Raw genomic sequence first — 21,658 nt, forward strand, 5'->3', positions numbered from 1 at the left:
ACCACTAGCCTAATCATCTGCCCTTATCTGAGAAAAGGGAAATGGTTTGTGCTCAAGGTTGGTGATAAAAGCCTGTATGTGCATCTAGTACGAGCATGCAATTTCTGCTGGTACAAGGCAAGTCAGGGGCCTCAGCAAATTCCTATCTGGATGTCGGAGTCCTTGCTCCAAACCACCTAGTAACAGAGATTGAAGCCCTATCTTATAGCTCAGCCATCACTGACTCTTTCCGAAGCCAATTATCATGCAGGGTTCCCTGTCAATTCCAAACTCCCTTAGATTCTCCAAAGCCCCATGTTTTATAATTCAGGGAATGCTAACAATCATATTTGTCCTTCAGAAACTTCCATTTATTGGGACACTCTGCTCAAGAACCAAAATGTAAATGACACATGCCAAACATAGACATAGATACTGTATACATAGATATTTTCTGAGCTCTATGTGTCATTATGTGTCCATGCACTCTCTTCTCTCTCCTTCCCTTCCCATAAACCCAGTTTGGATACGTCCTTTCCTTAACTATTCTGGAGCTTTCTCTATCATGCCCCAGAACATCTTCATAACTTTCTTCTGAGAAAGTATACAGGAGAATAACCACTGGCCTCAGAGGGCTGGAAATCTTGGCCAATCATGCATGTATGGGAACTCATCAGATGAAAGTGTCACAGTACTGACTGAAGGTGTTTACTATAGAGTGTGCTTTTGAGAGAAAGAGATATGACGAGTACCAGAAAATATGTTAGCCTGATCTGAACTGGTGGAGACACTAGTGGAGAGAAAGAAGAGACCTTCTTGATGACTCTTAATAGGTCCTGAGAATACAGTACCACTGGAGGGAAAAAGACACTCCCCGGATTCTTAGACCTCCTAGCTTCTTATGTAATAGGAACTTGTTCCTACTGCTTGCTGGGCTTTTATTAATGTCCAGGTTCAACTTCCAGCATGAGTGTCCAAAAGTAAACATTTATAAGAGCCTGTAGACTTCTCTGGAAAGAGTAATAGACATATGTTATAGTCCTTACGCTCATTTTATGAGCCATGACTCTACTTTCATAATCTATACCTTTTCTAAAAGTTATTGCCTTTTTGTCATTTTGGACAAAAATAAACTGTAGAAAGAGAGGTGGAAGCTTGATGTAATGGCACCCATCTGTAATCCCAGCACTCGGGAGGCTGAAGTGAAAGGAGAAAAGTTTGAAGACAGCCTGGGATACACAACCAGACCCCAAAAATGGAGTGAGGGGAAGATGAGAAGTCAAAAGAGGGCAGAGAAGAGAAGAAAAACAAGCAAAGAGTAGAGTTGCTTTGGGTCATTTTTTTCTGATGGAACCAGAATTCCATCAACTTCAGCTGGTACTGGCTGCAATGAAAGGGTAGACTCTGCCGTGTCATATTTGTCAGATGAGGAAGCATCACATCAGTAGCTTTGTATGTCCAGTTATGAAAATGGGAGGGAGCTCTTCAGGCATTTATGCATGGAAATTCACATCTGAAAGGTTCCTGGACAATCTGCTCCACCCACTCCCCCTCCCATCCTGCCCCCCAAAACAAGACTGATGAAGGATCTCCGGCTAAGGGCTGGAGCACCTAAGGTCTATAATGTCCTTATCTCTTCACATGATCGGAAGCAAATCATACCCCCTTCTGTTTTCTGCTTGCTAAAATCCTGCTGTGTCACTGCTTCACTCATGTCATAGTGAGAGGGCACAGTCATGTGTACTGTGTGGTCTGCAAGAAGTAGAAGCTGTCTTGGACCTGAGATTAATAATTTGCTGTCACTGAGACCACAGAGAATGAAAACAGCACTTGAATATAGCAGAAAGGTTTGTTTAGAAAATTCTGGAAGCTTGGTGGGGGACACGGAGAAGGGAAGTCATTCCAGGACAGTGAACTCTCTCGATGTGCTGCACTTTATTTAAAGGAGTAGTTCAGTCAAAAAGGCCTGGCCTGGGTAGGCAGAACCTCAGTAGCAGTACCCAGTGGCCCAGTTGACTTGCAACAGACCAGCGTGTAAGTAGACAGGGGGAAACCCCAGCCAGCCTCTCAGACTGAAATGAATAACAAATCATGCCACTGAGTATGAAGAAGCTGTGAAGTGAGCTTTTATCTAGGGGTAGCAGCTAAAGGATAATAGCTTCCCACACTTCACCAATACCCAGTGAAAGCAGAAGCTATGCAACTAAAACTGAGCCCTTCCCTGATAAACACAGCTGCTGTTCCCTGCCTTAATGTTCATTGACTGGTATGCTCACTGCTCAGCCAGAACACTTCAGGCTACCTGTTGGCAGAATTAAATCCCAAACATCAAACTATGCAGCCTCTACCAAAGTAGGGTCACATTCAAGTCCATGGAAAAGGGAAAACTCAGAGGAGCCTTCTGCTGCTTCTCCAGGGGCTGTGTTGGGAACCCTCTAGGAGACATGCCAATGTGAGGCTCTGGGAATCTGGACATTTCGAAGTGATTGTCGTGTGCATCAGGGCCCGAGGTCTGCATTGATGTGCATTTGGCCTGCTGTCTGGTGAGGGGCCACCAGAGGATAGAGAATCTGCACTTGCAGTATTCCACTAACTCTCCCTTGACATGAGCCAACCATGGTTGGGAGTCTGAAGCTGGGACAGAGTAGGAAAGATGGTTCCTTGCGGGTTTACTTTGATAGACGGTGGGCAGCTCTCCAGAGGTGTCGATCCCACAGTGGGGCCTTTTCCTCTTGTTTGATATCTCCCCAACCTGAGGATGCATCTGCACAGAGGAATTTCTTACTTAAATAACTTGGGCTTTGAAAAAAATTACAAGTGCTTCGCATTGAAAACAAATAACACAGAAGTGTAGAGAATAGAAAGGGAATGCCAGTCACCCGCCACTCTAAAGAAGTAGATATTGCTTCATCCAAGTTTCTTGTTGTGTTTCCAAGTAGGGTCTCCATTTAACACAGGCTGACTGTCTCAGGCTGGCCTTGAACTCACAGCAATCTTCCCATCCCTGCCTCCTCAGTTCTAGGATTAAAGGCCTGTGCCAGCACACTCAGGTCATCCACGTTATTTTGGTGCATACATAAACAATGCACCTGTGTACATGTGAGTGTGTGTAAATTACATGTGCAGTGTAAATGGAATAATGACTGTTTTGAAACCTGTACTTTTCCCTAAGCCATAGATCTTAGGCAGCTTCCCCAAAGAACACATCCAGATCCATTTCACTCCCGTGAGTCTGTTGGGTTCCATTTTATCAAAGCAGCCTGATGCATTTAACTTAGAAGGAGAGGCAACCTAGAAGGTTAATGTCTATGTCATGCCTTGCCTTTTTCAAAACAGAGTTCTCTGTACACAGGTAGACACTGAGATTATTCAGCTAGCTCTCATTTGCTCTTCAGGCTCTGCCTTTGAAGCAGGTTCTAGTGACTTCAGCCAAGTGTACAAATAATATCCTTTGCATGACCTTCTTCTGGCCTGTTTAGTATACAGACAGCATATTGCTTTTTTTGAAACATAATAAGACTGTTTAAATGAAACACAATGACAAAGAAACAATTATCACATTTCTAAAACTGGGATATATTTTATGATTTTTGACAACTGTAAGACTAAACTGAAATGTCTGTTTTATCTTACAGGTTTCCTATTCATTAGGTTTAAGATGACAAGCCTTTAAAAAAATTCTCCTCGCTCTCTCTTTCTCTCTCTCTCCCTGCCACAGGGAACCACAAAGAGGAGGCAGGAAGGAGGAGACAACTTCCAGTTTGCAGGCATGGCTGACGGAGGCTACCCTAATAAAATTAAGAGGCCTTGCCTTGAAGATGTCACCCTTTCTATGGGCCCAAGTGCCCATCCCACTACCGTCTCTGCAGAACTACAGATTCCTACGTTAACCATGAACCCTAGCTCTGAGGATCTGGGAGTAGCCGGCCAGTCATTACTTCTTGAGAATAACCCCCTGGACAATAACCCCATGAACAGCAGTGTCATGGGGTCACCATTTGGGGTGCCCGCAACTGCAGAAACAGCACTGAAAGGGACTGCTGTTCCTTACTATGATAAAAACAACAGTATGCCTGCTATAGACCAGGAGCTGCAGGATCTGCTAGAGGAGCTTACCAAAATTCAAGAGCCTTCCTCTAATGAGCTCGATCTGGAGAAGATCCTGGGGAGTAAGCCAGAAGAACCTCTGGTCTTACATCACCCCCAGGCACCTCTTGGCACCCCTCCCAAGCTTCAGATGCCACACCTGGAGAGCCTTGGTTCAAGCTGCAGTCAAGTCACTGGAACGTCACTCCCAATCCTGCCCTCCTCCACTGGGATCAGCTATTCAATTCCTTCCACCAGTAAGCAGATGGTCTCGCCCAGTTCTTCAACAGCACAGGCACAGGCTAAGAACCAGGCTATTCTCCCTGTCACTTTGCCCCCACTGTCGGTGCCCCAGTGGCATCATGCCCACCAGCTGAAAGCTCTTGCAGCCAGCAAGCAGGGATCTGCTACAAAGCAACAAGGGTCCAACCGTACTTGGTCCGGTCTGCCTCCTCCAGGTCCTTCCCCACCTTACCTCCCAGCGCCGTCTCCTCACCCACCACCACCACAGCCTCCAGCACCTGCATTCAGCCCTCATAACTTCCCAGCGTCCTGCATGTCATCCAATAGCTTGTCAGGCAGCACTGTGCAAGGCTCGTCCAGTGCCTTACTCTCGAGCATGGCGCCAAGCAGCAGTGCCTCTCTTGGGCCCACCTTGCCCTATGCTCCTGCGAAGCTCCCAGGCCTGGGACTCAATCAGCAGCCACAGTTCAGCCCCCAAGGCTCCATCCTTGCCAACCTAGTGTCCTCTACCGTGAAAAGTCCTCAAGGACACCTGATGTCTGCTTTGCCCACCAGCACCCCGGGTCCATCCCCACCCTACCGCCCTGAGAAGCTCTCTAGTCCCGGCTTGCCCCAGCAGTCTTTCACTCCACAGTACTCTCTGATCCGGAGCCTCACTCCCACCAGCAATCTGCTAAGCCAGCAGCAGCAGCAACAGCAACAGCAACAGCAGCAGCAGCAGCAGCAGCAGCAGCAACAGCAGCAGCAGCAGCAGCAGCAGCAGCAACAGCAGCAAGCCAATGCGATCTTTAAGTCCATAACCAGCAACCAGCAGCCCAAAACCCTGAGCATGATCATGCAGCAGAGCCTGGCTGGCTCCAGTCCAGATGCACCTGAGCCATTCACCTTCAGCAACACCAAGCCCTTGTCCCATTTTGTTTCTGAGCCAGGCCCCCAGAAGATGGCCTCCATGCCTGCCACCTCTAGGCAGCCATCCCTGCTTCACTACCTGCCTCAGGCAACACCAGCACAGGCCTCTTCTGCCACGGCCTCCTCCACTGCCACCGCCACCTTACAACTCCAGCAGCAGCTGCAGCAGTCTGACCAATCTTCATTCCTCCTACAGCAGATAATGCAGCAACCCCAGCGCTTCCAGCGCCTGGTGGCTTCAGAGTCCGTACCTGCTCTGCCTGGACAGGTAAGAACTCTGTCATATGCTATTCCTACCTGGTTTTTGGAGGGCAAATCAAGGCTATTATCCTCTCTGAGCATAGACTTGACTCTGGAAAAGTCTAGGTAAGTCAGCTTATTCTGTGTGGTGAAAGTACAGTGTTCATGAGGCCAAAGTTAGGATTCCAAGGCCTGAACCCCTGGGAGGAAGCTACACCCCGTAAACTGAGATTTGTACAGACATACTATCTCCCCCTTTGCTAGGATTCTACAAGGCTTCTTGGGGCATAAGGAAATTGGACTGAAACATTTGGTACTTGCCCCTACTGGCATAGGATGAACAAAGAGCCTTCTAGAAATGCCACTGCAGCCTTTCACTGAGCTGACTCCAGTGTGCTTTTGCATCAGTGTTCTGGATTCTGAGGCAAGTTCTGAAAGGAAAGAAGCCAGATACCTGTGAAGTGATTACTCTTATCATCCGTTTTACAGAGAAGAAACTGAGACTTCGAGAGTTGCCATGACTTGCCCAGAGTCACACAGTCAGCAAGGGCCAGAGCAGGATCTTAAAGCCAGGAAATCTTGTTCCAAAGTCTGCTCTCATCTTGGAATTGATATTGACTTCTCTTTCATCACCTGTAGTCTTTTGATTCATAAGATGCAACTGACTCTCCTTGGTGGTGTTAATGCCAGTTCCTACTTTCCATTGCTCAGATCCTTCCCTGTATTAGTCATCTGTCACTGTGTAACAAATCACCCCAAAGAATCAACTCAGCAGTTAAAGGCACTTGCTTGCAAAGCTTGATGGCCCAGGTTTGATTCCCCAGCACCCACATAAAGCCAGATGCACAAGGTGGTGCATGCATCTGGAGTTGGTTTGCAGTGGCCAGAGGCCTTGTCACACCCATGGTCACTCTCTCTGTGGCTGCTTCTCTCTGTGTCTTTCACTCTCTCTCAAATAAATAGAGTATTTTAAAAAGAATCAACTCCAAACCATACACGTGCATTGGATCACAGTTGTCATGGGTCAGGCATCATGGCTTAGCTGGGTCTTTGTCTCAGAGTCTCTGCTATTATCTCCAAGTTCCAGAGGGAAGGATTTGCTTCCAAGTACTCTCATGAGATTGCTTGTAGAAATTAGTTCTTGGAAGATGCCTCATGCACTCTTGGCCAGAGGCCTCCTTTTCTTCCTTGCCACATGACTTCTTCACCAAGCATATCACAGCATCGTCTCTAGCTTCATCCAAGCATGTAGGAATGGAGCCAGCAAGGTGCAGAAGTAGAGGCAAGGATGGGCTGGCGTCTTCACAATCGATGTCATCATCCACCTTTAGAACGCTGTCAGTCAGGATCCTTCTTGCCATTGTTTATATCCTTCCTTGCCCGGGTTTAGACCTTCTTGATTCTTCATGTGGACTCACAGAAGAAGAAGGAGGTCAGGTACCCTCAGTAAACCACCCATTGCTCTAAAAGGGGTCTTGCTAAAGCAGCCTGATGCTGTTACCCAGTCATTCAGAAGTTCCAAGAAGGCCATCACCTGACCTCCCCAACTTCCTCAGAGTAAGCATGTGTGGGGCCCTTCATTCCATAGCCCGAAGCACTTGCCGTTCTCAGTCCGTTCAGTGGATCTTAGTCTTTGCCCCCTCTGATCACTGCATCTGTTGTTCTCTTACTTCCCTCGGTCTAACTTGTACGGCTCCCTAAGGCTCCAGACACCATCCCCTCCAGGAAGCAGTGTCCTGACTGCCTTCCATGCTTCCATTTCCCACTTCTAGGAACTGTCCCTCTTCTGGACAGAATTAAGGAGAAGGTGTCTAGAAAGTTCTTGGACAGTGATCTGATATGTTTCAGGGACTGGCCTCTTTCTTATTCCAGGGTATCCATGTCAACTCCCCAAAGATAGACTTTTCACCCTGATCTAATGAAGCCTAAATAGAGCTTGACACCAGTAAATTGGTCCTTTGATAGGTGCATGCAGTGGACAAAACTTCAGGAGGGGTGGCCACGATGAATGACAGGCAGAGCAAACGGGACATGGCAGCCATGTGGGGCTCGGGCCCTTGTTTATAGTTCAGGACCTGCACTGTGGTTTAATGTCATTATAGGGCTGTTGTCATCCGCATGCGTGGACTACTGACGTGCTCTGGATGGAGCAACAGCATCAAGAGCGGAGCTCCCGCACTAGCAGTTATGGAGATGTGTCACCGTCTAACATTGTGAGCCTCTTTGTTTTGCTTTTCTCTGCAATTCGGTGTGTTTGTAGACTGACTATACTGCCCCGTTGCCAGATCAGCTGGCTCAGAGGGAGAATGCACAATAATTGGGGTCATACAGTTGCATCTGACCTGTCACTGAGGTGGGCTTGGAGAAAGTGTTCAAGAGAAAGACAGAAGCAGCCATGGTCTCCAAAGCTAGGATTAGAAAGGGTTCCTGAGATTCCCTGACAACTGAAGTGAGAGGCTGGGCTCCCCACAAGAGAACTTGGGGCTCATGCTTTACTTGTCTCTTCTCATTGTAATCCTCAGAGGGAGGGGCTGTTATGATTTCCTTTACTGCTGTGAAGTCACCAGGGTTGCCCACTGTCACATAGCAAGTCAGACTAGCAGAGCATCAGGTTCGAGAATACACTCATCTCTCAGGAAGGAGGCACTCTGTCTCTGAAAGGGTTCCCTCCTACCGTTCCCCTCTTGCTTCCTCTATAAAACAGGGAGGATGAGTGCTCAGTGGAGGATGAAATAGGATAAGACCTGCAAAGCCCCTTGAACAGGAGCTGGTGACAAGGGTTTTCCATCACTAACTTCTGACACTGACACCTCAAATCTATTATCTGGAGTTCAGCTGTGGCTTTTCCCATCCTAGGCCCTCCTGAGTGACTTCAGGCCTGATAGAAAGGAAAAGGGACCATACTCACACTCCAATCTCTGTCCCAAGTCAAGGCCTACCACAGCCCGCTGTTTTCACGGTGTTAGCAACCCTCCTATGACTTGTCATGGCCTCTCCCCAGCAACTTCACGGCCTGACAGCTTAGCTTGGTCACTCTTCCAGGGTGGACAAGGAAGGAAGAGGTGTTCAGGGCAAACTCTGAGAGCACTGAAAGAATAGATGGCAGCCCAGGGGTGGGGAAGTGCGTGAGTCTCCTCTCAGCAGCTTTCTGGTGGCCAGGCAGAGTCTCCCAAAACACCCACCACCTACTGACATGCCATTCAACAGCTTGTGACAGACCCCCTCCATGGCTGCGGTTACTGAGGAAACACTAGAGACTCATACGAATCTTGATCTTAGTTTTGAAAGGAGTTTATTAATGTAAGATGAGAAACCCTTAAGTAAGCAGAAATGTGAAGCCCAGCTGTGTATAGGAGCTCATTCTTAAATGCAGGCTAGTATTTCACAATGTGGGAGATTCCACTTTACCAGCGGGCTCCATTTCAGTCAGCCATTCCCTTCTACTTCCAGGGTGGCAGGGTCGAGATGTAGACAGAACTAAGGGCCCAATCTGGTTCTTGACACTGAGTGAGCCAGTGCCGGAAGCAGTGTTCCTGAACCCCTCCAAGTCTGCACCGCACGGAACACTGGGAAGAAAAAGGAAATGGGATTGCTCCGAGCAGTGCCTGGCACACACTGAGCTAGGACCAGTGCAGGCTGTGGCCTCAGCTCTGAAAGTTCTGTGACCCCCAGAAACTTGAGAAATACCAACTATCATATCGCCCTCCAGTAGAATCTAGGGCAGATTCTCCTGCATTACCTTTGCAAAAATATGTATTTTGACCTCCAAATAAAATGTGAAATAAATTTATAATATATAGGAGGCTTTCAGAGTTTCTTGTACTTCAAATTACAGTAAGAGCTGTGGACATGGTTGTTAAGGGAGGGACGGTCAACTCTCCCCTGACACACACCCTAACTTGTTACAGCTTTTTCTTAGAATATACTAATTATACAAAACAATGTTTGTGTTTCATTGTGACATTTTCATATGCACATATAACATTTTGATCATATCCATCTCATTACCCTCCCTTCCTCCCCCCTTCTGTGTAATCAATCTCTTCCTTTTCTCAAACAGTCCCTTTTCTACTTTAGTGATCTTTCTTTTGCTAGATTCTGAATGTGGGAGAAAATATGTGATAGTTGTATGTCTAGTCTGTCTTATTTCATTTAACATACTCTCCAGTTTCATCCATGTTTCTGAAAATGATATAATTTTATTTTTCTTCACAGCTGAATAATAAATAGTCGTGTGTGTGTGTGTGTGTGTGTGTGTGTGTGTGTGTGTGTATGGATGTATATGTGTGTGTGTGTGTGTGTGTGTGTGTGGATGGATAGATAGATAGATAGATAGATAGATAGATAGATAGATAGATAGATTTTATGAGCCCATTCATCTGTTGCTGGACACCTTAGGCTACTGTGGATATTGTGATCAACAAGAGTATGCACTTAATCTGTTGTAATACTGACTTTGATTTTGCTTCTTTCGGGTAATACCCAGAAATGGAATGCCTGGATCAAATGGAGGTTCTGTTTATACTCACTTTTTCTTTCCTGTACTGGAGAATGCATTGCATCTCATGCTCTCTACTACTGGAGTATAATCCTAGTCCAGACATTCTAGTGTTAAAGTCTCGAGGAGCCTCCATAATGATTTCCATAGTGGCTGCACTAATTTACCAACAGAGCCAACAGAATATAAGGGTTCCTTTTCCCTTGACATCCCTGGCAGCATTTGTTGTCACTTGTTTTCTGGTGGAATCTCAATGCCTTCCCCCAATGGCTAAGTATGTCGAACATGTCTTCATTGGATACTTGTGTTTCATTGGCAAATTGTTCAGTTCGTATGCCCATTATTCATTTACTTGTTCTTTGGTCACTTAATGTTTGAGTAATTTGCATATCCTAGATAAGAATGCTCTGTCAGATGAATAGTTGGCAGAGATTGTCTCCAATTCTGTAGGTTGCTAGTTCACCCTGTTTATTAATTCCTGTGCTGGGCACCTTTTTAATTTGATGAGACCCCAATTGATGATTTTAAAATATATTTTCTTTTGTTACATGCGAATTTTGCCACATTCATATTGTTCATATTCCCATAGGGTTAGACTCTCGTATTCCCTCTCCCCGGCCCCCTTCCTTTGAGGGGACTCCTCAGTGGGATTGTCAGTGCTAACTCTTCTTAATGGCTTCAAAACAAATCACTGTATTACCACCTTACCTTTGGACTGGGTGATGTATCTGAGTCAAAGTAAGCTAAATTATTTTCTTTTAATAATGAGCTGAGCCTCCTTCAAGCTGAAGACTGTAAAATATACCTTTGTCTCTTACGGAAATCAGAGTTAGGACTTAGTTCAATTTTACCATCAGCCACTGAAGAATGGAAGTCACATTTACTCAAAGTGGAAGTGACACTGTGTGAGAGTGAGGCTGGCAAGGTAGCTTCTAGCCCCAGTGCCCCCCACACCTGTGCGTTGGAGCTCCACACAGATCTACAGGGCTGGGGGCGTGACTTCAAGGGGAGAAGGGAAGTGGATGGTGGCCAGTTGGAGTAAGAACCAAAAAATCGTGGAGGCAGATCCTTGAGGCTGGCTTCAAGACAAAGGGGCAAAAGGGCAGCTGCAGCAAAGTAGAACAAAAGGCATCTGATGTGGTCTTGACAGATTCTGAGAGGACAGGGAAAGAGATCCAGTCTGCCTGGGGGAAGCCTGTTCTACTTTCTGTCTTCAACGAGATGCCATACTTCTTAGCTTAGGCAGCAGGGAGCATCCAGCAACTATGGGTGCATACCCACACTTCCATCCTCACTCAGGGGTTAGGCCTATAGCGGGGCAAAGGCAGACCTCTCACCATCCCCGCCAATGAGCCATAGAGTAAGGAGAGTAAGGGAGATACCTTGGAGGAAGGTTCTTGGCTCTGTGATTTTCAGCAGGGGCCTAGGGTCGGACTCAAGGCCAAATTCACATTCTTCCAGGCATAGACCACTGACACTTTGGGGGTTATGGGATGCTGAATGACAAATGAGACCCCAGGATGACTTCATATGGGCAGAAGAGAGGAGCTTAGGGTTAAATCACAGTAGCTTGCAGCAGGCCAGGGCTGCCTGCCCCTTGGAGAGCCAGGCAGGGGCCTGGTACTCACAGGCCACCATAGTGAACAGATCTGAGAGTAGATCCATGAGCAGGAATGTAAAGGCCAACTCCTGAGCTGAGCCAGGACCCAGACAGATGCCATGCACCCATCCTCTCTTTCTGTCCATCTCTCTCCTCCTCTTACCTATACCTCATCAACAAGAAAAATATTTGTGGGGACCCAAACTTCCTTTTAGCTTGGGCTTCCTGCTTAGTAAAGAATAAGTTTAATTTACTGCTGTTTCAACACTGCAAATTAATTTCTCTACATTCACACTGTAATCTCCCATTGAAAACAAAAATGATCAGACCAGCTTAGTGAGGCCCAGCAAACTCCTTGTTTGATCAAAGCAAAATCAGCTTGATGTTTGGCTGCAGGCATTTTTTAAAGTGATCTTTAGCTTACTGAGAGGTGCTGGCCCTCCTGTCAACTCAAATGGCCCATGTGTTATGGAGGAAGCTTGTCGCCTTGGACTTGAAAGGCCTTCCACTTGTCTCGCTGCATTTCAGGGGAAGGCAGCTTTGCTAGCCACGTTCACAGAGAAGTATCTTTGTGTTTTCTCCTTGACTAATTCTGGGGTATCACACATTTCATTCAAAAGGTTAGTCCTGATGACATGTCAGAGCAGAGGCCTTCGGGGGCAAACTCTAAGCTGCCCACCAGTCAACTGACAGCTAAGGCAGTGCCCTGACTGGCCAGATGAAGGATGTGGGCCATATGTCAGGTTTTAAGGGTCAGAGCCCAGGCTTGCCCTGCATACATCTTTTTTTTCTTTAACAGACATGGGCATGGTTCCTGAGTGAGCACTCTGTTTTTCATATCTAGACATGGCCAGAAGCTCAGAATAAGCCTTTCCTCTCTGTTGTAATTGATCTGAAAAGCTATTTAGCTTGAATAGAAGCAACTTTGAGGGGGTCACTTTACAAGGAACACTGCAAGGCACTTGGTGACATGTATTTTGAAAACCTGAGTATTGAGAAGTTGTTCTAACCACCCTGGATTGCTAGGAAGTGAAACAACAGAGCCTGTCGGATTTGGGAAATGTATGTTCCTTCATGATCCTAAATCACAGATGTTTGGAAACTCTTCCTGTGCCTGCTTTTTCCCTTCAGCGGATATCCCTCACTGGACAGATCCCATGACTTAGAGCTGCTTGTAAAGAAGCTCTGCTCACTTGTAGTTTGAAAGGATCAGCAGGAGTGAGCTAGAGTGAGCCCTCCCTATCTGTAGGTTCCATATTCTCAGGTTCAACCAGTAGACTATTGAGAATATTTAAAGAGGGCTGGGGATATAGTTCTGTGCAAGAGTGGGGACCTGAGTTATTCCCAGAACAAATGTTTATTTTAAAAAGCTGGGTATAGTGGCAAATGCTTATAATCCCAGGGCCTTCAAGAAGGGCATAGATGGATCCGTGGGCTCTCTAGTCAGCCGATCTAGCCAAATTAGGTGAGTTCTAGGCCAGTGAAAGGCCCTATTTCTAAAAAGGTGGATGGCATGAAAAGGGATGACACTGTCTTCTGGCTCCACATGTATGTACACACGTAAGCATACACAAACATGCACACATGCAAACATTTGGAAAAAACAACTGTGTCTGCAGTAAATATGCATAGTCCTTTTCTTGTCACTACTAGCTAAACAATATACTAGAATGACTCACGTTGTATTAGGCATTAAAATTAATTGAGATACAATTTGCTTAAACACTACATCATTTTATACAAGGGACTTGATCATACCCCCATTTGGAGATCTGAGGGAGTTCCTGAAACAATCATTTTCTGAGACATTTGCTGATTCCTGATTTCCATGTGGACAACAACTCCCAAGACAGCCAGTAGAATATATGACCCCGTTCCTTTCCTTCTAATGTGTAACTCAGAACTCACCAAGGTGAAAGACAGTTGTGCAAGATGCTGCACATGGGCAGGGATGGTTCCGCCACACTGTGCACCAATTTCATGCCACTCGCTTGTACACTTGAGAAGGTTGAAATAGTTTATTTTAGGCCCTAGAAAGTCATGCAGCACTAATGATGTTTCTGCCCACAGCGGACTGAATATGAGAGTGCTATAAGGTTGTAAAATGCAACTGAAAAGTCCCTATTACCTGCTGAAATCATAGCCATTCTATGGCAAAGCATTACATTGTGGTGATGTCAGTGTCGCCAAACTGAATTCACTGTCGCACACAGTCATACTAGTGATACTTCACACAAGCTAACAGTAAGTGGCTAGGTGACTAGGTTACATGCTTATTACACTTTCTTCTTGACCTTCGAGGGTGCTCTTTCCACTCATAAAGAAGAAGTTTACTGTGGGACAATCGCCATGTTGTGCTGTCTTGTTTACCAAGTCTCTTGATTGCCAGGACGCCACAGTGGAGTGATTGACCTGAACCATGTAGGCTTGTATAAGGACACTCATGCTGTTCCCACAACGGTGAAGTCACCTAGCAACACGTTTCTCAAAATGCTTTCTCATTGGTAAGAGACACATGATCATCTCTCACCACAACAAAATAGGAAAGGGACAAACCTGGAGTTTGAAAACACTTGTGAATCCTCAGTCAAAAGGCACATTTTCGCTTCCAATATTAGTAATGAAATTTCAACTTTACTAGCTAGGAGCTCAATGTCCAGTCATTACTTACTACAGGCCACACCTTTGTGAGCACATGTAGATTAACCACACAGGATAGTGTTACCATGTATAGCCAGTACTTTAGCAGGAAGAATTTTCCTGCTAAAATTAAACAAGCTTGCTGGCATTCTCTTGGCCATTTTGGAGAAATTACAACATGGGGGGGGGAGGGGAAAGAGGTTATTTAAATAGTGATGGACATAGTCTATTTTTTCATTTCTTTTTAAAAATATATTTATTTATTTATTTGAGAGAGGGGGAGGGAAGAAGAGAGAGAGAGAGAGAATAGGCCTGCCAGGGCCTCTTGCCACTGCAAACACAGTCCAGAAGCATGTGCCATTTTGTGCATCTGGCTCTATATGGGTACTTTGGAATTGAACCCAAGCCATCAGGATTTGTAAAAAAGTGCCTTTAACCACTGAGACATCGCTTCAGCTCCCTAATTTCTCAGTGCGTGTGTGTGTGTGTGTGTGTGTGTGTGTGTGTTTCACAACGCTCATATGGAGGTCAGAGGACAACTTCAAGGTATCGTCCTCTTTTTCCTTCTTTGACACAAGGTCTCTTGTCACTGTAAATGCCTGCTTAGCTGGTCTACTGGCTTTGAATTCTGCTGTCTCCACCTCCATTATTACATATTACAGTTGTGCGCATTGTGCATGGGGGCTGCAGAATCAAACTCAGGTCGGCAGGCTTTACAAGGAAGTGCCTTTTCCTGCTGGAGCCATCTCTCCACCTGCCCCCGCCCCATTATCTGATTTAAGAAAGCCTACCTGCTTCATTAACTCTGTGTGTAGCTACAAGTCTGAAAACCACAAGATGACTGACAACTGACTAACACAGGGGCTAACAGAGTGTTGCGACTGGACTGCCACCTGGGTTGAACTTTGTGGGCATTGTCCCTTAGGAACAAGTGCAGGGTCTTGGAGTCAAGTCCTGGAAAAGATTACAAATCTCACCTACAGTGAGAACAGATCATAAGGCTTTGACACACTCCCACAAATTAGGAAGCAAGAGCCTCTGACCAGTGTCCAGATGACTTTGGGAAGGTTTGCCCACCAGGTTGTTACACCCCAGCTCACATGCCCTTTATTTTCTGCCCCTCGGCGTTCGGTTATATTTAGCCCTGACTGCTAAAGGACCCTTTAAATGAAGGAGCTAAAGTACATAGGAGGAAGCAAGCTAATTAATGAGTTCCATCTGGTAGCCTTACACAATGTTAAGTTCTGGAGACTGTTTTCAGTGGTTGGGGATGATTGTGGATGAAACTTTTGGTCTTGGGCTGGGGAGAAAACTCTGTAAATGGCTTTCCTTGCATGCACGAGGACTTGAGTTTGCTCCCCAGAACCCATGGCAAATCAAAAAGGCTGGGCATAGTGATGCACGCCTATAATCCCAGTGCTGGGGAGGAGTGGACAGGAAGATGGCTGGGCCTTACTAGTGCACTAGTCTAGCCCAAGTTGGTGAGCTTCAGATTGAGAGACAGACCCTGTCTCAAAAACATGGTAGATGGGCTGGAGAGATGGCTTAGCAGTTAAGCACTTGCCTGTGAAGCCTAAGGACCCCGGTTTGAGGCTCAGTTCCCCAGGATCCATGTTAGCCAGATGCACAAGGGGGCACATGCATCTGGAGTTCGTTTGCAGTGGCTGGAGGCCCTGGCACACCATTCTCTCTCTCGCTCTCTCTCTCTCTCTCTCTGTCTGCCTCTTTCTCTGTCGCTCTCAAACAAATAAATAAAAATAACATTTTTTAAAAAAAAACATGGTAGAAAGCACCTTAGGAATGACACCCCCAAAGGTCGTCCTGTGGCTTCCACATGTACACACACACACACACACACACACACACACACACACACACAGCACTATTTCTTACGGGTTAGTTAGGAGCCTGATGAATGTGGGCATTACTGAGTTGGGTCAAGGGAAGAACTTCACCTCTGCATATAGAAACACTGCTGACAATGAGTCTTTATGGTCCAATTGGGCTTTGCACTTCAGTAATGTCCGAAAATGTGTAGTTCCTCAACTCCCAACAAATACGGCTTTATTCTTCCAATGGTAATTTGCACTGGCTGGTCTGCTGCAACTGTCACTGTTGTTATCGTCATTTAGGGAAATTGATGAGGAAAAAAACAAATTCTGGCTGCCATCTCACATACCACAGTGACAGCCACATATGATAAGCAAAGTCCAAAAGAAAGTTAGCTTATGAATTCATGTCACTCATTTTATTTCTCTCTCTCAGTTAAGATTCGTTCACAGCATGCATGGGCAGAGCTAATAATAATCCTAGCAGAGAGCAATCCATTGGAGTCAGTCCTGTGAGCAGTGGGGTCTCTACTTACACCCAGGGTCTGCTGTGGGCTCTTCTGACTAGCGCAGGACCATGTGAGCGTGGCTTAAATGCTGCTCAGCGTTTTTTTCTGCTCCTGTTCAGCTTCCAATGTAACTTAATAAGAACACTTGGTGGTACCCACACGTATTGCTAGCACTTGGGAGGCTGAGGCGGGAGGGTCCTAAGTTGAAGGACAGCCTAGGCTACATGATGAGACTGTTTCAAGCCCCTGGCATGTGGTACAGAATGCCACCTAGTTGTATTTGAATAAACTTTTACTATGACAGGACAGGGCTAAAGTCCTAATACCTCCTTCAAGGACATGCTTCCAACGACCTAATTTCTGTCCACCGAGCACCACAGGCTATGTATAACCAAACTTTTGGGAGACATTCAACATGCAAACAATAGAAAACCCTTCCGACTGGTTTAAAATAATTCCGGTTTATTTTACCAGCTTTTGAGCATAGATTCCACGTTCCGTGTAGAAATTAGGTCTTTGGGTTTTTGGTTCTGTCTTGTTGACAGCCACATTGCTGGTTTATTGTCTTTGCTGTGTTCACTTTTAACTTGGAAGTGTCTTCTTTCCCAGAACCATTGTTCAGAGGAGGTTCCTTCTCATAGCCTATCCACAATGGCCCCTTGCTTCCTTTATTGCTCTATTAATTTCTATCACTTAAAACTAGTACGAATCAAAGGAGCAAAATGGGGCAAAAAGGGTAGTCTTTGGCAAAGGCCTTGAGATCATATCAATTTCCTGTGAACTCATGGAGATCCAGGGCCATACAGATCTGTTCTTTCTTCAGTTACTGTTGGGAAGCTCTGCTTTTCCAGCTCAGGAGTTACCCCGCCCTGCAAAAGACAAGGGTAGACCTGCAGGTCCATCTGCTGATAGAGCTATGTTAATAAGCTTTTGAAGCAATGGCACAGCCTCGGGAATTGGTAATGCTTCACCAAGTCCCTGCTTATCAGAACTATATTGACATTGAATTTGAATTTTAGAATCTCCTGAGTTATCTGCCCCTAGCCTGGCTGTTTGGTTCTGATCTCAGTACAGGGCACTGGGATGAGATGGGACTGGTAGGTAAGGCTCTACCAGACCAAACAAGATGGTCTGGGTGGACTTGGCCCAATGAAGAAAAGAGCAAGAGAGTCGTTCCTTCTTTCCCAACCATCTGCTTTGCTCCTAACCCCCTACTTGCTATTGTAGTAGCCACATTCCTCATCTGCCCTGCCAGGGCTCACTGTAGGTGCTGATTCCAGCACAGAGCGAGAGAGAGAGAGAAAGAGAGAGAGAGAGAGAGAGATTTCTGCAACCTGTGCTCTATTTGCATGTATCTCCTACATTCCAAGCACATAAAGTTTTATTTAATATTTTATTTTTACTTACTTATTTGAGAAAGAGGGAGAAAGAGATAGATATATGTACAGAGAGAGAGAGAGAAAGAGAGAGTGGTCACATCAGGGCCTCCAGCCGCTGCAAACAAACTCCAGAAGCATGCACTGCCTTGTGCATCTGGCTTACGTGCGTCCTGAGGAGTGGAACCTTGGTCCTTTGGCATTGCGGACAAAGGCCTTAACCACTAAGCCGTCTCTCCAGCCCTCCAAGTACACAAAGTTTTTCATGTAGTGCTGGACTTACAGGATAGAGAACGAGAATGAACCCTTAATTATTTCTGCTACTCAGTAACACCTTTTACAGGCTTTGGGGTTTTTTTGACCTATTATCTTTGAAATTAAATCTTGATGTTCTGATATGTTCTTGGGCCTTTTAAAGCATTTAAAAATTTAGGAGTTTGGTTCCAATAGTTGCTTTTAGGAGCTAGTACTGCCCATTCCCTATGATGAGCTCGTTTGGATCAATTATATTCTTCACAAAAGCCCACAAAGCACATTTTCAAGTTTGCATTAGAATTGAATACGATCCAGAAGGTCTACTGTTATTAAGCCACTCTGCTGCTTTGAAACCGTGGACCATATTCAGCTAATGCATGTTTAAGAGCTTGAGTAGCACACTTGAGACGTGAATGAGGAGCCCAGGGTGGAGATGTTTGATCTGTACTTGGGGGTGTTTGCCGAAGTGTGCCGGAAAGTTCAGATATGTTAGTCTTCTCATTAAATGAACTCATCTGTGGACAAAGAAACATGACTCGGGCCGGAATAGAGTTTGACAGACTTGGAGCTTCATCATTAGGAATGGGCTATTCTTTAAGATGAGGCTAGAGGCATAGAGCAGACCTTATGAACTTAGAGGCCTGAGGGGTCCTGCTAGATTCTTTATCAGGATGTACTCATTTGCAAGTGGCCAGCAACCCAGTTCACAGTGGCTTAAAAAGTACAGGGCCGGGGCTGGAGAGATAGTTTAGCGGTTAAGCGCTTGCCTGTGAAGCCTAAGGAGCCCGGTTCGAGGCTCGGTTCCCCAGAACCCACGTTAGCCAGATGCACAAGGGGGCACACGTGTCTGGAGTTCGTTTGCAGTGGCTGGAAGCCCTGGCCCGCCCATTATCTCTTTTTCTCCCTCTCCCTCTTTCTCTCTCTGTCTATTGCTCTCAAATAAATAAATAAAAATTTAAAAATTATAAAAAAAAAGTACAGGGCCGGGACTGGAGAGATTACTTAGCAGTTAAGGCACTTGCCTGCGAAGCCTTTAAGGACCCGGGTTCGATTCTCCAGTACCCACGTAAGCCAGATGCACAAGGTGGCACATATGTCTGGAGTTCATTTGCAGTAGCTGGAGGTCCTCATGTGCCCTCTCTTTCTCTCCCTCTTTCTCCCTCTTTCTCAAATGAATAAAGAAAAATAAAATATTTTTTCAAAGGCAGGGCCACCTGACTCCTCCTACAAGGAAACGTGCATCAGTTGGGCCAAATTCAGGGTTGGTGTAAATCGACAGCTCAGCCCTGTCAACAATGACCTGTCCTAGGCTGTCTCCTTGGCCTTCCCTAGCACAGGCCTCATGCTGAAGGCAGCTCCCCCTTGTGGGCATTGTCAGCTGCCAGCAACTCCAGGGACTGCTTCCAGCTTCCTCCAGCCTTCATTCCAAGGGAAGGAGAATTGTGTCTCGCATCTGTGCCATGAGATCAAGGACGTATTGACCCAATGCACTCTATGCTTCTCGTGCTGTTTTCTGTCCGCAGAGATAAGTGCCGCATTTCTAGACCCTTGGATGGGACCAGTTTACCCGCAAAACACGTGATCAGCATGAGCTAGGGGAGAGGTCCCTTGAATGAGAATAGGGGAGGGTATTCTAGAAACCCTAAGCCTCGCCTGTTGGTGGCTATGGCAGTGATAGTATGTGCAGTGGGAAGCTCGTCCCTGCAAGCCCTCCTCCCATGCCACCCAAAGGCACACCCCTATAGAGACCTGATTTACGCTTTAGGCTTCATCTCCAATCTAGAAACCCCAGAGAGTCTGCCATCCTCAAAGCAGGGTCAGTTTGTGTCTCTTCATGTTCCAGGAACCCTGTCCACCGCAAAAGAACAAGAGCAGTCCTCCCATCCAAAAGGGTAGAATTCGAAAGTACTACAGAGGGTCGCTGGTGTCTCGCCATCTCGTGGCAAGGGTAGCAAAGCTGTGCGGGGTGACAGTGCCCTTTGCTTCTTGGACACACTCTCTTCTATTGTATATGGAGATAGTTGGTGACAGTTCCAGTCCCAGGGTTTTAGATGCCACAGCACTGCAGGGGGTCCAACAGGTTACCAAAGGAGGCTGCCACCTCTAGCTGGAGGCCTCCACCTTGAAATCCTCTGGTGTGCACAGTCCCTAGGAGGTTCTCCAATACTGACATCACTCTGAGGGTTTGTTTTTTTTTTACTTTTTTGTTTATTTTTATTTATTTATTTGAAAGCGACAGACATACAGAGAAAGACAGATAGACGGAGAGAGAGAATGGGCGCGCCAGGGCTTCCAGCCTCTGCAAACGAACTCCAGACGCATGCGCCCCCTTGTGCATCTGGCTAACGTGGGTCCTGGGGAACCGAGCCTTGAACCGGGGTCGTTAGGCTTCACAGGCATGTGCTTAACCGCCAAGCCATCTCTCCAGCCACTCTGAGGTTTTATATTGACTTAAAACACATGCTTTCAGAATTGGATCGTACCAAACTCAGCCATGTAAACAGCTGGAAACATTTCAGAGGACACCTTAGGTGTTTGTAATGTCAACTTAGGAGAATCGAAGAAACTGAGACCAGAAATAGGAAGATTGCTTGTCCCATTTCTCCTGGATCCCATCCTGCTGCTCAGCATTCTGTGAGACACCTGTGTGCCACAGAAAGCGGCTCTTCTCCCATGGACAGCTTGCAGCCTTAGGCTTCACGTTGCTGGCTCTCTCCCTTCTTGATCTGGTATCTAACAGATCTTGGAACGAGAGTGGTGTTGGTGTAGCTATGATATAGACAAAGTTGGTTTGGAGGTTTTGCCAATTTTTTTCTCAAAGCCCCTCACCTGACCAACATCTGTTCTAACTTCAAGTCAGCCGAAACCACATTTCTTCCAGAAAGTCTCCCCTTAACCACCGCCCTTTAACCCAACCTAAGTCAAATTTTTCTCTTGTTTGTTCTCTGACCCCTGAGCTGTTCCTTCATGATGCTTAAACCTTAAACAGTGCCCAGTTCACAGCCAGGGCTTAGGAAATGAGTAGATTGTGTTATACAGGTGCTGTGAATAACAGCCTGTGAGCAGATTTTTATTGCAGTTTTGGGTTCTCCAAAAAAGCCAGGCTGGTGAGCCCTCCAATACAACAAGCACACTCATAGAGACTGCAACTGTCCCTGGCTTGCACGGCCAACTTTTTCACAGCCCCTCCCCATCTCTCTGGGAACGTGGGTCCAACTAAGGCTCAGAGTATCTTGCTCCTAGGCACTCTGGGCCACTTGTCTCCAGGCAACCCCTTGAGCCCCCAGCTCCCTCCTCCTCCATGCCATGCATTTTGGTAGCTAGGCATCGGGGGAAGAGGCTCCTGCAGTTCACAGAACATCCACACCACAGAGCCTAGACAGGGCAGTTCACAGAATGTCCATACTGTAGGATTCAGATTGCCGATCTGAATTAACCCAACCCATTCCTACTGGGGAGCCGATGCCCTGGTGTGGCTGTGGAATGGTAGGCTC

The 21,658-nt window shown here is 46.3% G+C and overlaps 1 protein-coding gene across 4 annotated transcripts in view; it reads left to right on the forward strand.

Annotated features, from left to right (window-relative positions):
• Nucleotides 1-21,658, forward strand: part of Mamld1 (mastermind like domain containing 1) — a 119,254-nt gene that overhangs the window by 72,375 nt on the left and 25,221 nt on the right. For 2 of the 4 annotated variants that reach the window (XM_045140929.1, XM_004668933.2), the window contains exons 3-4: nt 3,698-5,485; nt 7,560-7,670. In XM_045140929.1, the coding sequence (XP_044996864.1) occupies nt 3,698-5,485; nt 7,560-7,670 (1,899 nt within the window). The remainder of the gene's footprint in view (nt 1-3,697; nt 5,486-7,559; nt 7,671-21,658) is intronic. The other 2 variants (XM_045140930.1, XM_045140931.1) reach the window with 1 other exon arrangement.

The sequence above is a fragment of the Jaculus jaculus genome, chromosome X (assembly GCF_020740685.1).
Source record: "Jaculus jaculus isolate mJacJac1 chromosome X, mJacJac1.mat.Y.cur, whole genome shotgun sequence".
Lineage (NCBI taxonomy): Eukaryota > Metazoa > Chordata > Mammalia > Rodentia > Dipodidae > Jaculus > Jaculus jaculus.